Genomic DNA, 18,428 nt, shown 5'->3' with positions numbered 1-18,428 from the left:
GCCCGCCACCAGAGGGCGCAGCTGTAGCACACACACACACACACACACACACACACACACACACACACACAGGGCGCAGCTGTAACACACACACACACACACACACACACACACACAACCACACACACACGAGCTGCGTTCGCTTCACGCGTTTGCGCGTCTTACTTGTAATAAATATTTCAATCAATCAATCAAAGCGTGACAGCGTGTCACTCTCATAGAGTTATATAATATATACTTAAGGTCACTCTCCAGGGTGCATGAACAGTATGAACAGCGCTCGAGCGCTCAGTTTCCTGCCCCCTCAATGGCGTAACCCTGTCTTACTCTATGGCTCTGCTAATAACCAATGCCGCCATCTAGTGGTCAGTCAGTCTTTCGCTCTTTAGTCTTTCCCCCTAGCCTGATTATCAGACTGTAGCTTAGTCCAGATAGCCTGGATCCAGCCCAAAGACCCCGCCCACTCTCTGAGTGCATCATATTCAATATCCAATAGAGTTGGATATTTTAATATGAGTGGAAAGAATATATAATTTATACTCAATTAAAAGCTTTTCAGAGTTGAAAAGCCCCTTCCCCTCTCCTCCTCATAAGGGTAGGGTGGGAACCATAGACTGGGTGGGAACAGAGATTGGAACCAGAACATTCTGGGCACTAGGGAAAACTGGGGAACTTGGAAGAGTGCATGGCACTAGGGGTTTAGTAGGGAAATGTCATGTGGTCACCAAAACAGCGGGTACCAGGCCTCGGTAGAATGGGCAGGATTATACGCAGCAGCAGTATTAAGGTTAGGGACCTATTTTTAGTAAAAGGTGCCCAGTTTTCCCTGGTCTGGTGCCCACATTTTCCTAGTGCCCAGTCTTCCGAGGCCCGGTGCCCACTCTTTTCTAGTGTCCAGTCTTCCCCCCAAAATGGTGGGGAAGTGCTTTTGCTGTGGTCCGTGGCTTAAATACATCATAAATAATGGACCTTGTCTTGACATGAAAACCACTGATTTAGATAATAGTACATCATCGCTGGGGGTCCTTGTCTCCTTGACATGGACATGTTTGAGGACCAATATGCTGTAAAATAACATCCAAACTAAAGACATTGAGGATCCATTGAGGTGCAGCAGTCAAGTCATCTACGAATCCTCAGGGTATCAAAGGCTAGACAGTATACCCCTAGAGCACTGATTCTAAACCTTGTTTAATGTCAAGGAGCCCCAGTTTCATAGACATTAGACTAGCCTGACATTGGCCACTGGCCAAACTGATAGTGTGGATTCACTCACGCTGAGGCATGAGTGAATCCACTCCACATAAATCCACTTTATGTCTGGCCAAAGCCTTAGCCAGGCTAGCGTTAGGCCACAACAGACCATTTGATATTGTTGCTATCGGGCAGAAAGCCATGAACCTCTTATCTAGTAGGCCTAAGAGGTTTCCACCTGACAGAGACGATATGCTTTTTCATTTCAGAGACCCCAGTCTGTACAATCCTCAGTGTTCATGTAACTCTCGGTGTACATAACAGACCCCACAGTGAGAACAATATAGTCCATCATATTATTCACATTTTTTTAAAGAAAAGAAAGAAAACAAAAACATTCATTTTGACATTGTTGTCACAAGAGCAGAACCTTTTATTTCTTATTTTATTAAAATAAAACATTCACATTTTCTCAAAATCATGCCAAAAACCAAATGAGGCAACCTGGTCTTAGATCAGCACTCATTGTGAATAAATTAAATACAACTGGTTCCTAGATAGATAGGTACACACCGGTACAGGTCCTACTGGGACCAGTACGACTGTATGCTGGATAATAAAGCCTTGTGTGATGAAACAAAACAAAAAAACAAGGTTCTGTTAAGACGATCAAAGCACCAATCACGTTTTTTTCATTGCTACAGAGTAGCTGATGCAGGGTCACTGAGATTTTATTCACAGTTTTAAGAGTAAACACAACCAGAGCCTTTGGTTAGACAAGTTGGACCAAACTGGCCACCATGTTGCTGCTGTTAATCACTTACTTAAGAGTCCACCAGGGCTCTATACTAGACCCCCTCCAATTTCTAATCTGCAGAACATATTCTACTTCTAACATTTTGCTGCATACCCAATTTTTGCTTCTTTAGGGTCAACTGTCAACTGATGCGTCAACGAAAGTTACATCAGAACTTGGTGGAGGAGCTTTGCAGACAGGACAAATGTATTGTCGCAGACACATATAGGCCAATTTTTGCTTTGAACGCCACTTTGCACAACGTTGTGAGTTTTAAGTGTTCATACCGTCTCCCAACTCACCGATGTCTCCCACAAAATGTAAACAAGGAAGTGAATGTGGTCTTGTTGCATCTCGGAGCTTCACAGTGCACAACATATTATGAAGTGTCTGCTAAGGTCCTCATCTTCATTGCGCTATGCGTCGGCCAACACATGTTGCACAAAGCATAAATTGGCCTTTATTAAGGTCCTTGCAGACAAAAAAAACTAAACGCAGCATTGTGCAGACACCTTTACAGTAAAGGTTCAGAATAGGGACACGACGGTAAATAATGTGACAAACATTACACGTTTGCTACAAATACGTATTAATGCCCTCCAGAACATCGCTTTCAAAAACATCAGCTGGCTCAGAACACAAACCTACTGTGGCAACAGCACGGGTTTAACATGATCAATCCTGATCAACTCTGGTCAGAACCACAGGAAAAACCCAAATGAAAAGAAAATGAAAAAAGAAAACGGTAGAAAACACTGTCACTCATCATCGCAGTCAGATGAAAGTTTCATTGCGCTGAAACATTTTCACTTCTTCTTCACTGATATTCATGCATTTAAAATCTATTGGATTTAAGGATGTTTCAATATTTCAAGTCATTTCAACAATAAAGAGTAAAAAACACCAAAATGGAGGTGCAGGACTTTTTCACGTCACAGGCTGTGATGTATTTGCTCACAGAGAACGTTTGCATATTCCAATATTTGCCCTCATTTGTATGATTGACAGAAATACACACAGCTGCGGAAAGGAAATTACATCATTCAGAAAGTGGTGTGTTTAGGGGCCCTGTGTCCGCAGAAAACGTGTTTAACTATGGTAAAGACATGCTGGAGCTCTGCTTCCTCTTCCTAGCTCTGCAACATCATGTTTCAGTTCTCTCTGCGTCTGGGCGGAGCACCCTGGGCGCCTCAAGTTGAATATAGACCCAACTTTTGGAGAGGGAGCGCTGCACATCGTCACTTTCCCATGCAGAGGGTCATAATCGTTGAGCAGAGGTCGTCTCGTTCAGTGCACGTGTAGCTCTCTGGACATGACCAAAGTCATTAAAAAAAAGAAAGAAAAACAAACGAAAAAAACATTTTCTGTAGACACAGCACCTTAAAAAGGTAGGGTAAGTTATATTGTTTCATTACAATAACTGTTACATTTCTTTATATTCTGATAGTACTCATTGCTATAGAGTTCAGTAACAGGAGGATTCTCCGTGGATAGGGCTTTCTCTATTGCTGCCCCTCTGGAATGCACTCCCCAACAACCTAAAAAATGCCTTTAATTAACAAAAGTACCTTTTGTTTTAACCAAAAAATATCACTTACTCTACCCTTAAACAGTAAAAAGAAAAAAATAGAGCAAGGTAAACTATGCATGCCGTGCAGATGTAACTTGTTTACTTTTGTTGCTTTGAGAAGGTGTTCCTTCCTTGCTCTTTAGTCAGATTTATTACTAAGTTGTGTGCCGAAAATAGCCAATTTACACAAGCTCACGACAAGTCGCAGGCAGCGTGATGTGTTGTTTGAGCATTCTGTAGATGTGATTTCTTTCCTTTCCCTCTACTTCTGCTCCTCGATCTCTCGTTTGACTTCGGCGACGTAGTGGTGATCCTTCCCATGAGCCACCTCCATGATGGCCAGCGCCTGGATTCACACAATCATTAACAATTTGCAATGGATTTGATCCATTCAACAGCTTTTACAATATAGTGAACACTGAGGTCCTGATACGTTTGGATAGTTCTAATCCAGGATAGAATCTGCACATATAGCCTTTTTATTTTTAATCAAATATACGTTTTTAAATAACATAGCATACAGTATGTAAACAAGTGACTAACATAAATCTGCATAGCATAACTAGATCAACCAAAGAAAACCAAGAGGTGAATGAGGAGTGCTAGGGGGTCATGTACACAAGACGTTATACATCCTAAATTAAAATTGGCTAAAGGGAGAGTTGACGGCCCTGTGACGATGGGCATATAAGCGAGCATGCACATACACAGTATATATGGGCATATACTGATGACATCAGGAAACCCCACATACGAGAATAATTTGATTATTTATAATTATTTGTTGTTAATTTACAAAATGTAGCTTTAAGTTTAATAATTAATAATAGTTGTTATAGTAATAATAATAATTATAATTATTATTTTCATTTTTGTAATGGTGGTTGGTGCTGGGGGGCGGGGTTAAGACTTTAAAAACGAGGCAAGGAGGCAAGCCACCTAGCTGGCAGAGAATTTGTAATATGTTTATTCTTTTCATGTGTGCATGTACCCCTCTTAAAATGAAATAAAAATATATTTAAAAAACAAAATCACACCCGTGTGAAGTGAGGGCCGCAAATATATTAAAGTCTAACTCATGTTGATTACTGTAGGTGATGTAAAACAAACATTATGACGTAATGAGGCACATTATGACGTACATTTTACAATGGCGCCCCAAAAAAGAAAAGAAAAGGACATATCTATATATATAGTACCTTCTTCAGAGCCTTGACTCCAGGATTCTTCCTCTCCAGACCCAAGTAGAGACGACCCAGTTTCAGATACATGGACGCTACGTTCAGAGAGAACGGTGGATAGTGCACGCTGCACAGAAAGACGAGAGACAACGTCATTATTTAACCTTTGAGGATTGATTATTTGTTTGAAATAAATGTAGCACTCTGGGATTCCGTGTGAATGAAAAGTGCAATACAAATAAAAGGTATTATTATTACTATTATTATATTCATGAATGACAAAAACACAAAAAGTTGAAAAAGCAGATAGCTACAAAGTTTCTGGCCGACAGCAATGACATATTAATGAGGTTCTGTGATGTAGGCTGAAAATATGATGTATCCATAATGACAGTAAGAGGCTAAATAATGCATAAAGTTACATTAACCCATTGAAACCTGGAAGCCACTCAATAATTGTCGTGCCAGTTGCTGTGCGCTCCCCCACGCCTGCGCCCTCCTCGTTCTCGACAGGATGACTGCGAGCGGAGGGGGGAAGAAAATGAATCCGCAGCATGTCAGGCAACGCTGAAGCGGCACAACAAGCACTAAATAATATATATATACAGTATAAGTCCAGTGCTGATTGATGCGTTTGTAAAGCGTTATACTATTAGTATTTATTATAGAGCACCGAAGGACTGACTTTACTCGCTCATCCCCTAGTAACCTAGTTTACAGAAGCTTTTCTCTATGGAGAATAACATGGGGTCATCTTAAATCGTCTCAAATAAGAATTGTGGTCCAAAAATAAACAAACTGTCTCTGCGATATTGTTGGGGAGGTGTCTCTGTATCGTCAGTCATTCATATTCGATACAGTCTGTCATGTGGTCACGGACAAAGGAGCGGGGAGACGGGTGGGCGGCTCGGGTGGAGGCCACGGAAACTGGCACGAGAATTAGTGAGTCACAACCTGGAAAGTGGTGTCATTTTAGATTTGAGCAATATAGCATTAGCAACATAACTGTTAGGATTTAGAACAGTGGTTCTCAAAGTAGAGTCTACTACTGGTTCATGCACCATACAGGGAAGGGACAGGTTTGAAAGTGATTCTCCTGACCTGTAGGGTCCTACGATCTTCTCTCCGTAGCTCATGGCCTGGTCCCAGTCCTGCATGTACAGACACACTCCCATGGCCTGGTACATCATGTGCAGCATGTATACGTTGGTGTCTCCAAAGATGGAGCCCATTTTCTCCTGACTCAGTTCACACAGCTCCAACAGCTCACTGGGAGGTGCACAGCCAAAGGTCAAGGAGGAGGAACCACCAGGGTTTACTCTATTAAAAAGCAAGACAAAAACTAAAAAGGGAAACCATGATTTGAGAAGTAGGTCGGGTGTGGCTTATTGTCGGTATCAGCCGACAGCGGGGAACACGCGGGAGTCTGTCTCCATTACAATCCACTAGAGCCCTGAGAGATGAATGATGAGGTGGAGCCCCACACCAAGATAATAAAATAAACACTTAAATAAAGAACCTCAAAATAGAATTGTATGTGTAAAAACATCTTTGTTTTCCCACCTATCTGTCAAGTTTTTTTCTTACTTTTTTGGAAGATGTGCCTTGATTTTCCTTTGCTTATCTTTTTTTCCAACTTATTTGACTTTCACTATATCAGAAAAACTAAAACTGAAGGGGTAGAAGCTATAGCAGAGGAATGGAGAGACAGTGATAGAAGCTAAGAAGAGGAGTGAATGGAAGGATATTCTTGTAGTGTTTGGCCCTCCTGAACTCCTCGATGACGTTCTTGGCATAGTGGACCATGGATTTGATGTCCTCTGGGTCAGGAGGAGGGTCTAACTTCTTCCTGATCTCCATCTTAGCTTTGTCCTGGAGAGAGAGAGAGTAACTAACTATTAACCCACTATGCACCATATTCTAAATTTTTGTTTTTTGTAAATCAACAGCCACCTCGATCATACTACAGCGTCACACAAAAGCATACGAAGTAGCAGATCTACAAGCTAGAAACGCTGTGCAATGGGAGAGAGCTTGTAGATCTGCTATTTTTAAATTTGAATCCTGAAAAGTAACAGTTTAGGATGTATGAGGTTTCCACCCGGCAGAGTGTACCTTTTTAATGTAGAAGAGAGGCTGCTCCAGCCAGCTATACACACATACTGCCCACAGTATCCCCGCCCGTTTTTCAAAACCTTGTCCCCAGTCGAGCATGCCTGTGAAACCATGATTGCCACTGCTAATCACAAACATGGATAAATGGAATACATGGTCCCATAAAACGTTAAGGAGACAATAAGAAAACAATAGCCAACAAGTCCTTCTGGTACTTTTTCATTCAGCATGTATATATAGAATACACCGTGAGGAGGGCATGACGCTGCAACGCATCCGTGTATGCTGCCCATGCCTTAATGAATAAAAATAAATACGAGACTTTGGAGTGCTGGCTATTGTTTTCTTATTGTGTGTCTTCGTGAGCCGTGCACCCGTCAAATTGCTTTTCTCATACAACGTTAACAGTAACACTCAAATTGAAAAGTTTCTGAGGAGGAGGAGACTGGAGATTAACTACTGTCCCCCCACATAAGCACAGAGTACTACAGTACTCGCCACAAAAAAAAAGCAGAAAGTACCAAAATTGTGGCACTTGAAAGTAGCTCTGAGTAGGACAGAAAGGGGACATAAACACTGTCCCAGATGACACAATGAGGTTACAACACGAGTTCTGCAGCCTTGCCACACAGTCTGGGCTGATAAAACCATTCTGTATTATATCACTGCAGACTGTGTGGCTATTTATGAATCTATATAGTCTTTGTCTAGTCCAGAACAGTTCCTTTTCAAGATTCAAATTCAAAAGTATCAAAAGTAACAATCGTCAATAATCTTTGATGGTTTTGTGTGACGCTGTAGTATTAATTTAATTTATGAAAAAAAAAAAAAAAAAGAATACGGAGAGAAAAGGTTTATGCTGTGTTGGGTACCTTGGACCTGCTGCTGCATTCCGTACAGTCACAGGTGAAGAAGTAGGAATCTATGAGCCTCTCGTTACGGTCGTCTGTCGGATACAGCAGATCTATGTAGCTGTTGAACAACTAGAGAGAGAGAGAGAGAATGTTGGAAGTCAGGATAGCAATTTTATTCAAGCAGGATATAGAACTCAGTCAGGATACAGATTAACTCTTTTTTTCCCCAAGTCTGTATATATACGTACGTCGACGCTAGGTGGGGTCATATCCCAAGTCTGAATATATACATACCTCAACGTATACTCCGTCTATATAATGGTTTAATGCCTACGGATTAGCCTTTAACATTGGTCCGGTTCCTATAGCAACGCCCCACCGTTCCAACTATGGGATTGCAAATATATTCACAGTGCAAAGCAGTTGAAAGGAGGATTTTCAAACCGCCATAACTCGGATTCCATTTTTAAATATAAAATTCCATTGAGGGACCTAAAGAGCACAGAGTAAAGTTTCTGTCTGAGCGGTTGTGTTGTGGAATTCTGGTAATTGATGAGGGAAGAGGAGTCAGAGACAATATTCAAGGAGGTGATGTTTATACTTTAATGTAACATATTATTATGGGGAGAAGTCAATGGTAAGGTAGTTCTGCCAACAAACACATCAGACCATAGTCACACTAGCTGCTACAAGGACAAGCTGAACCATAACAATCACTATCAGGGCTATATTCTTCCACAGGGCTATTGTGACAATTGGTTGACACGATAGCCCTGTGGAAGGATGTAGGATACCAATAATCGTTTGGTGATAACACACCATGCGATTCTTACCTCGTCACCAGGGTGGATGTCCCTCACAGCTCGTACGTCGGCCACCGTGCCTTTATATGTCACTATGACGTTAGGCTGACAGCTGTGATTCATCAGTGCTACACTGAACACAGGGACAGAGAGAGCAGGACATTCAGATGTGATACGAATATTAGAATATCGTTGCTGTCGGGCAAAAACCACTTATCTCCATATTCTTAACTTTTTGTGTTTCACAAAAGCATCAAAAGTAGCAGATCTGGCCCGGACGGTTAGCTCAATCGTCTGGGCTGCTGAGCTAGCCTGACGGCGTGCCGCGTGTCTTCCCCCCTCCCCCCCATCTCTCTACCAATTTCCTGTCAAATTACTTTCAACCTATCAATAAAGGCAGAAAAATAAAAATAAAAAAAAGTAGCAGATCTACCGTGCCACATTTCATTGCACGTTACTACAGAGTAGACAGACATTGATTGTACCCTCGCAATGGATATAGATCAATACATGAACCATGCGATCGCACTGCGGCGAGATCAAACAGTGTCATAACTCTCTCTCAACAGGTCTGGTTTATATATCAATATCTGATGATGATAATAAGTATGAAGTTAATTAATAAAAGGTTTAACCACAGTCTTACTCGGGAAAAACAGCCGATCCCATATGGGAGAGCTCCTCATCCTCAATGGTAAAACCATTGCAGTTCACCTGGAGACAGACAGACAAAGAGAGAACAGACAAACAGACAGGGAGGGAGGGGGTGAGAGAGATAGCGTGTCAGTAATGTAATATGAGAGTAGGATCAGTACTGCTCTAAAAATACTGTACCAGCTACACTATTCCTCCATTTTGCTAGAGACCCCCCTGGAACCCTCCTCAATGACCCCTGGGGTCCCCTGGGCCCCACTTTGAGCACCACTGTTATAATTCCCACAGTGTGTGTGTGTGTGTGTGTGTGTGTGTGTGTGTGTGTGTGTGTGTGTGTGTGTGTGTGTGTGTGTACGCTGCAATGGTCAACAGATGTCGCTGGTGGGTCATTTCTCAAGCCCAAAATAGATGGAAAATCTTTCTTTATTATAACTTGGGGAGGAGACATGTCACTACTATTGTTATTATAATGATTATGATTATAATTAAAGTTATGGTAATAAATCCAATGAACACGATGAGATCAAGCTGGGTGTTGTGGTTTCCCAATCTTTATATAACCTGACTTTTTGTGGTGTTTGTTTTGGTTCTTTGTGTTTTTCCTTCATGAAATTAACTTTAAAGCCCTACGGCTACCATACTACCATCAAACTAAATAAATGTGTGATGCTGTGTGTAGTATACTGTGTGTGTGCAATCAAAATGGTCAGGTGCAGATGGAAAGTTTGTGTAATCGTTTTGTGCAGGCCAAAATTCACCTTGAATGTTGTATTATACTTTATTATGCCGCAGGCATAATAGATCTGACCCAGCCTAACTACTTGGGAGCAGTGAGCGACCACAGTGCAGCTCCCAGGGACCAACTCCAGATTTGAATAGAATGCCAGAAGCTTGGTGAAGGGCAATGGCAGGAGTGTGTACATGTCTTTGTTTTTTAATGAAGACCGGAGTATGCGAAGGACACCCATGCTAACATGTAGTCCTCTTTAGACACGGAGAGAAACAGTACCGGTATATTGTATAAGGCCCCAAAACAAAAATCATGTGAAAAATGATTCATTTCATCATGATAATTTTTCGACCGCGGTCGAGATCATGGATTCCACAATGCTACGCCAGACTTCCCGGTCCTTCATTGCCACCCCCAGTTCCTGACTACTGAAGCATGTGTCCCTAGCGATGACATCAGGGAACGACAGCTTTCTACCTCTGGTCCGCCCTGAGGCAGGACTCCAGAGAAGGGAAGCTATAACCTCATTGTCAGCTCTGTAGCAGTGGCCGACATACTGCCCTCTCCTGGATCGTACCAGTGAAGAAACACGGGGAAGGTTGCCGTATATTAGATTAGTTGATGATTCATTTAATTGAATAACTGTTTTGTATGTATATATTTACTATATTTTTATTGGTTCAATATTTATAAAACCCAGTAACCCACAGACTCACTTTCACTTTCAAATGTTTCAAAAGTAGCTAAAATAGCCGCTCCACAAGCACACAATGTTGTGAGATTGTAGTTTGTCTATTTTTGCACGACACCGTCATACTACAAAGCAGGGTTTCAATTAATTCACGAAAGAAACAAAAAGTTGAAAAGTTGAAAAACTCGTACTTTTCAGATAAAGGTTTCTGCAGCGACTGCTACAGAGCAGACTATTTTACAAAACATCTGTCGGGTGGAAACCTCATATGTCCAAAACTCGTACTTTTCAGGATTCAAATAAAAAAATAGCAAAAGTAGCAGATGTGAAAGCTTCAAACGCGGCGCTGTATGACGCTGTAGTATTATCAAGTAGTAGGACGTTCATTTACGAAAAAAACACAAAAGGTTAGTATATGGAGATCAGAGGTTTCTGCCCGACAGCGACGAAAAGAAAATAAGACCATGGCACTGTCTGGCAGATGTGTGAACAGCCAAAGCTAATGGCTGACTACTGCCATAGGTGCTAGTAGGACACATCCCAACAACAACACCTGATTGTCAGCCACACATGCTGGACTACATGCCTGACGTGGGCTCTGTGTGACAGGGGCCTTAACGAGTTCAGGACAGCTGTACACACACACACAGAGAGAGAGAGAGCAACATGCACACACGGTATGGCATAGAGGAGTGAGTGAGAGTGTGAGTGTGAGTGTGAGTGTGAGCGCGTGTGTGTGTGTGTGTGTGTGTGTGTGTGTGTGTGTGTGTGTGTGTGTGTGTGTGTGTGTGTGTGTGTGTGTGTGTGTGTGTGTGTGTGTGTGTGTGGACCAGGGGGGCAGTCAGACAGATATTTTGTGAAGCCACTAAGGAAATCGGGACTTCCTGAAAGTTCATATAATGGCCTGTTGTGGCGCTGTCATTGGGCCCAAAAAACCCCATAGCTCCATAGAGTCCCGCCTCATTGTCTGGACCAGCCAATGGCCAGCTGGGCCCAAACGGATCTAGAAAGATGGAGATTTACAATTCAAGGATAAATATGAACGCTTTGTCCATATTTATTTACAGTCTATGGTGCTGACACAGAGCCCATGCAGACCAGTAAAGACCACATTCCTCCCAGAGGTTCTTCTAGGTCAGTGGTTTAAACCAAGCCCCCAGAACCGAGGTAGAACTGGGATTCCAAGACTTGTGCATTTAAAACGCTATACTGTGCATCATGCTTATATACTGTTTGAAACCATAGTGTGCCTGCTGGGTGGTCAAGTAGTAGTAGTATGTTCAAGTAGGGTGTTCATTTGTGCCAATCAGTCTCACCTGTGCAAACAGCTCAGTCAGAGTCTGGTCATCAGGGAAGTCGTGGATGTGTGTGGAATAGAAGTGATGCAGCGCTGCTATGTCCGTCTGGTTCATCTCCTCCTTCTCACTGTCCAACTTATCCAGATCTGAAAGACACACAGCGATGTACCTGTCAAACTACGTCAAAAGAGTTGGAAACGCCAATGAGCACAACACCAGAGGGAGCTCCACTGATTGATTCCGCCCAGATCATTCAGCACAAACATGGGGATGAATTCATTCTACCATTATGCCACCACGTTATGGAGTGCCCTACCACCAGCAATCAGAAAGTATGACTCTCGAGACCTGACTCTCCTTCAAAACCGCCAGAAAATACTAGCACCTGTCTGCAATTTGCAACTGGAACTAGAAGTCTTCTAGCTTGCCAAAAGAAATGGGGATGCACACGCAGATCCGACACACCAAAGGTCCGACAGGCGGAAACACCGGTCTAACAAGCGCTGCTCCCGTGCTTGCGGTTATAGTTAGGTTAGGGTTTGAGGTAGGTTGTCTGTCTAATGACTAAAGCCTGTACCCAAGAAATGACTCCCGAAATGACATACTTTTACTGCTGATCACTTGAATACAGAGCATGTGAGCGGAGTGGAGTGGGGGAAAGCCGTTCCTTACTCTAGAGGGCTGTTGTCTCGCTCGCTCATTCTTTGCTATTGTTTTAATGTCTTATTAATGTTACTCTGTTTTTGCATGTTTTAATGCAATTTTGTTTAAATTTTTATCTTTTTTTGCTGCATTTTTATGTCATGAAAGGGGCTATTTTCAGGGGCTATTTTTATTATTATTTGTATAACTGTACATTTGTCCATCTGGCTTTTTGCAAACTGTTAATAAAGTATTCAATCAATCAAAATGTACTGTCCCAACTCCAGGTCTGACATGCACACGTGTGCACGTGTACTGTCAAGTAACACACACAGTATATGTAATTAAGCATACACAGTCACACACTCATGTAACAGAGAATACAAAACATAATTAAACACACACTAGCCTACTTACGAGCCTCAAATTCAGATAGGAGCAGCATTTTTTCTGAAGGAGTGCGTTCTGTTGAGACTTTCTGGAAACAAACACACACACCCACACACACCCACACACACACACCCACACACACCCACACCCACACACACCCACACACATAATATTATCACACGAAAAGATGAAATTACCTACCTAGGTTCCATCCTGGAGGCCAATCTTTCTGGCGATAAAATGGCCAGTCAATCAAAGAACAAGATTCCTTTACAGGATCTCCTCACTGGTCAACAAAAACACCTTGAAGACCTTAACAGGAGAATCGTACAAGGTTTCTTTGACTATGCATGCACCTCTTGGTACCAGAGCACCTCAAAGGCCCTTAAAAGAAGGCTCCAGACCTCCCAAAACAAACTGGTCAGGCTCCTACTTGGACTCACCCCCCGAACCCACCTCACCCCTGCCCACTTTGACCGGCTTATGGTCGACGACAGAGTACAGCATCTTGCAATGGGTCTGGTCCACAAGATTCGATACACCACCAAGATACCCATGTACCTGTCTAAATACTTCCTTAATGTAAACGAAGTTCACACCCACAACACCAGAGGGAGTGCAACAAACCATGTACAACCCAGATTCGGCACAAACAAGGGACTAAATTCTTTTCGCTCCTATGCCACCAAAATGTGGAACGCCCTACCAACAGTCATTAAGACATGTGAATCCCTTGACTCCTTCAAAACCGCTCTCAAAGGGCACCTACGGACGGCTGCAATTCGAAACTGGCCCCCGTAAAATCTGAATCCCCCCACCCCCCCCCCCCCCTTTTCCCCTCACTGTATATGTTTCTTTTCCCTTTTTGCTTCCTTTATGATGAATTCCTGTTCTGTTCTTTAACTATATAGAAGTGTCTATTTGTACGTCTCTAAATGTTTTGATGAATTGAACATGGTGGACCCTCTTGTAAACAAGTGTACCGGTAATGCTTAATTGGGTCGTCCACTCACAGTTAACAGTCTATGTATTGAGTTTGTGCTTGAAATGTACTGTAATTCTGCAAACTGTTAATAAATATTTCAATCTATCAATCAAACACAGTGCATCTACTTAGACGAGCACAAACACAATGGAAAAATAGAACCTCAAAATAAAGGAATGAATTTAAATAATTGAATTGTTTTGTCTAGCAGCTGATGGTGACATTAATACTCTTGACTTGTTCTTGGACCAATGCTGTACTTTTCTTCTGGTCAAATTCAAAGTCCAAATTGTTTGGCTGCCATAAGTCAATAAATGAGCCAGTGCTGTTAGTAGCAGTGACAAAAATGCCTTGGTGAAGCAAGCATCATTAAGCAATTAAGTTATTGCTGTCGGGCAAAAACCTCTTATCTCCATATTTTAATCATAAATGAACGCCCTACTTGATCACACTACAGCACCAAGGGCAGCAGATGCACAAGCTCGAACAGCTCGCGGCTCAAAGTGATGCAATTGGAATGGTGAAAAGTACGTTTTGTTTTCACCCCAACAGACGATATGTTATTGCTTCACCATTTCCACTCTCCTCCTCTAGTCTTTCCACAATTCCTGCTCCATTCTGTGAAAGGAAGATAAACTGATTTCTTACCGTTAAGTAAGAATGGATCCAACTCATAGACGCTACCATACTGTATCTCTTGAGTCTCTCAGTCTGATAATCATGTTAAAGCTACACTAGCTCTTTCATGTCCTACAGGAGATTCGAACCCACGTCACCATGCAAGTACTGACCAAATACAACCACTGCAGTTGTGTTCGTTATATTGCTAAATTAGTGTGACCAGTTTAACTTTGACCATATTTTATACTTTGGCTATTCAAAAATCGAGAACATTTGTGTTATATAGTTTTTATATAATATATATATAAATATAACATTTTGAACACAATAAGGCCTGAGACCAATTCCACAATGCCTTCTAAATCAGTAGTTCTCAAACTATGTCGTGCCAAGGACCCACAAATTGATATACCGGTATATGGCCACGGCCCACGGACCACCCATCTGAAAATGTTGGGACCCCCAAAAGACAAGAGTATAACATTTCCAAACATTTTCAATAACTGGCTGCCAGTCAAATTCAGAATTGGCCGGGGTGGGTCCGTCTAACACATAATCTTTTCTTAGAATTGGACGGAATGATTTAGAAGTTTAGATCAAGAGTTATTCACGTTTTAAGATTTTCCATCTCGTCGGCTAAACAGGGGTAATTATGATAAATTCCTGTTCTGTTCTTTGGCTATATAGAAGTGTCTATTTGTACGTCTCTAAATGTTTTGATGAATTGAACAAGGTGGACCCTCTGTAAACAAGTGTAATGCTTTATTGGGTCGTCCACTCACAGTTAACAGTCTTTGTATTGAGTTGTGCTTGAAATGTACTGTAATTCTGCAAACTGTTAATAAATATTTCAATCAATCAAAACATTTTCGATAACGTCCCACTGTTGCGCAACATCGAATGTTGCGCAACAGACGCTCCCAGCCTGTGGAGCAATGCGATCGGTTTGAAATCAATAATTTTGATCAATCTCTGTCTTGAGTGCTGGGCGTTACTAATCGATAGGGCGGAGAACTCCGTCCTGTGCACTCAGGTCAACCACTAAACCCAAAACCAGGTAGTTCTCAAACTTTTTAGCATAAATGGTTAAATAGCCTGCTTTCTCCAGCCAGTGCTACTATCCCAGCTATGCTTCTAATCTTGGATCAGATCTGGGGCGGCAGGCAGGCAGAGCGGTTCAGGAGGCTGTGTGGCCATTTGGGAAGTTGCCTGGTCCAGTTAACCATATGAACCCTAGCATCCCTATTCTGGGCATGACATAATAGGCCAACAGTCACTTAAAATATCCGATCTATGCTCAGCAAAGAGATTTGGCGAAGACGGAAAAAGATGGGGACCATGGGGAATGGAGCAACATAGTGGCAATACAGTAGTGGCTCACAGTAACTAAGTAACTAAAGGGATTCTGTTGAATGCTTCCATACTCACAGTAACTAAGTAACTAAAGGGATTCTGATTCCATTTCTTACTTGTTTCACGATGATTCTGGCCACCAGGCGGACAGTCTCCGATGGACACCAGTTTTCTCCATAAGCGCACATAGCTGAACACTCCATTTTATGCATGGACCAGTCACCTTTCTGAAAACACACACACACACAGTAAAGGAGAGAGGACTATTATTAATATTATTATTGCACAACGCATGCACACACACACACACACACACACACACACACACACACACACACACACACACACACACACACACACACACACACACACACACACACACACACACACACACACACACACACACACACGTACTTACCTGACATTCCACATTGCAGTAATAAGCCTGTTTACATTTACCACACTTAGAGAGACCTTCTTTCCTGCAAACACATGACAGGACGCATGTTAGAATAATAAAACACATCTCAACCAGCTGAAAATAATAATAGAATTATTCACAGAGTTTCCATTTACAGCATTACAAACATAATGATTGATGACTGACAAGTGTGATACACATCAGTTGCTACTTGCTACCAAGTTTTTCAGTACTATAGGCTAGGTTATAAGTGTGTGAATGTAATGTACATTGTAAAATGCTTTTTAGTTTTTATTAAGGATGCAAGGCACTATATGAATGCACCGTTTACCATTATTGTCACATTTTACAATGTGCCTCCTCATCGGGTGGAAACCTCATATGTCCAAAACTGTTACTTGTCTTGATTCAAATTCAAACATCGCACATACTGCATCTACAAGCTCAAAACAGATCTGCTAGAATAGATACTAAACACAAAATGTTAGAATATGGAAATAAGAGGTTTCTGGCCGACAGCAACTATATACAGTAGAAGACAGTACACACACAACAGTAAAATGATTTGGCCTTGGTTGCTCAGCAACAAGTAGCAGCAATAAAACAAATAATGAACAAGGAAACTAGAAGAGAGAAGAATACAAATCTAAATATGTAGATTGTAGAGTAAATGCCAGCACACTTCCGATGTGCTTTTCAAGGTGCAGGGCACATGGGTAGTTGGGTACTTCTAAAGCAGCAGCCACCCATGTGTCCCATCTATATATAGCTGCTTAACCTTTCACTGGACCTGGCTGACAGTGTCACCACCATACTAGCTATAGCTAACTAAAGGTACGCTACCTATACCTCTATCTTACTCACTAACTAGCCTTGGAAACCCAGGCGTTTTTTATTAGGAATCAACTAACTAAATATAACCAGTAGTTGTGATATGTTGATGCTATGTGAACTGAATAATACTTACATACAGTAGGAGCACAATTGAGAAGTCCCTAGGACTTATTTGTGTTATCCTTTCAGCCTTAATGTCTGACTCTGACTGTACCAGGTGCCGTTTACATTTCGGACTAATAAAGTATTCAATCAATCACTAGTAGTTTAGCATTTATCTCATACCCTTTTACACAACCTACACTTCTCAAAACAGCCACTGCAGTGTACCCCCCAAAAGGGGGAGAAAAACAAAACTGTCCTGAATTGACCCCATCTTTGCTACACTCTACATAGATATCATATAACACATGAATATGAGTGAATAATAATAAGTGTCATAACAATTTAACAGATGCTCTCTGTCCAGAATAGATCGAGTGACTTACAGAAGGCAATTGTTAAACACATACATCAAATGCAGACATGCCTCAGTATATGATCATAGGCTTACCAAGCATCTGTCTAAGCAGTATAATATAATATCAACAAATAAATAATGATGACAACTACACAATCTCTATAGGATTCCAGCATTGCCAGGTCAACGTGGCATTTGTCTAATTAACATGCTATCTGAATTACACTTTAACCTTTGCATAAGACTGCATGCAGGTTATCAATATATTCATATATACATATGTACCTGTTGAAGCAGTATTCGCAGTGGGCTCCTCTCTCGTTGACAGTCAGGACGTAGGAATAAGCAGGGCAGCTGAACACCAGCTCTCCCACGTTGAAGTGCCTGACAGCCCGCAGACCTCTGTTCTTCCCCGGGCTCAGAAACCTCTCCGTCCCCTCTATGCCTTCGTTCTTCATTATGATGCTAAAGGCAGGTTTAACCCGGTTTTAATGGTAGAATAACACACCGCCGCTCTGTTCCCGTTGCTACTCTATGCTGTTGTGTCTCGCAAAGGCTGTATCATGTAAATTATAATGTATACATTTATGTATGGCTAGTTTTGGCTACTGCTGCTGCTGCTTGCTTTGCCTTCTTTTTCTTCTTCTTCGACGTTTGGGGATTTGTTCTTCTTCTGTCCTGGCATTTCAAGGAAGTTGCGTCTGACTCCAATGTACGACGCCTACTGGGCAGGAGGGGAATAAGAAAAGTGTCACTTCCAAGTTCCAACTTTGTGCAGTGGTCCCCACCTTCAACTTTTACAGTCTATATGGTCCCCACTCCCCATGCACTGTACT

At 41.9% G+C, this 18,428-nt stretch overlaps 1 protein-coding gene across 2 annotated transcripts; it reads right to left on the bottom strand.

Annotated features, from left to right (window-relative positions):
* Window positions 1-1,622: 1,622 nt before the first annotated feature.
* smyd2a (SET and MYND domain containing 2a) lies at window positions 1,623-18,226 on the bottom strand. Of its 2 annotated transcripts, XM_083760055.1 has the most exons (12): window positions 17,878-18,226; window positions 16,296-16,359; window positions 15,994-16,104; window positions 12,946-13,006; window positions 11,905-12,032; window positions 9,160-9,227; window positions 8,544-8,646; window positions 7,729-7,839; window positions 6,490-6,613; window positions 5,843-6,017; window positions 4,760-4,868; window positions 1,623-3,906 (listed from the first exon to the last, which is right to left on the bottom strand). In XM_083760055.1, exons 1-12 carry the CDS (start codon window positions 18,048-18,050, stop codon window positions 3,823-3,825), a joined length of 1,311 nt encoding a protein of 436 aa, XP_083616181.1. In that variant the 5' UTR covers window positions 18,051-18,226; the 3' UTR covers window positions 1,623-3,822. The 2 variants fall into 2 exon arrangements, with proteins under 2 accessions (XP_083616181.1, XP_083616182.1); XM_083760056.1 differs by lacking the exon at window positions 16,296-16,359 and having other exon boundaries at window positions 17,878-18,037.
* Window positions 18,227-18,428: the final 202 nt, after the last annotated feature.

This window comes from Protomyctophum parallelum, assembly GCF_964188405.1.
Source record: "Protomyctophum parallelum genome assembly, chromosome: 2".
Lineage (NCBI taxonomy): Eukaryota > Metazoa > Chordata > Actinopteri > Myctophiformes > Myctophidae > Protomyctophum > Protomyctophum parallelum.
This window is presented reverse-complemented; position numbering and strand designations above follow the sequence as displayed.

Bases quoted from the DNA above. Each gene is read 5' to 3' on its own strand.
- smyd2a (XM_083760055.1), bottom strand. From the start codon at position 18,050: ATGAAGAACGAAGGCATAGAGGGGACGGAGAGGTTTCTGAGCCCGGGG. The intron at 12,033-12,945 runs GTAAGTAGGCTA...TGTGTCTTTCAG, and splicing joins CCTATCTGAATTTGAGGCTC to ATCTGGATAAGTTGGACAGT. The intron at 9,228-11,904 runs GTGAGACTGATT...GTCTGTCTCCAG, and splicing joins TGACTGAGCTGTTTGCACAG to GTGAACTGCAATGGTTTTAC.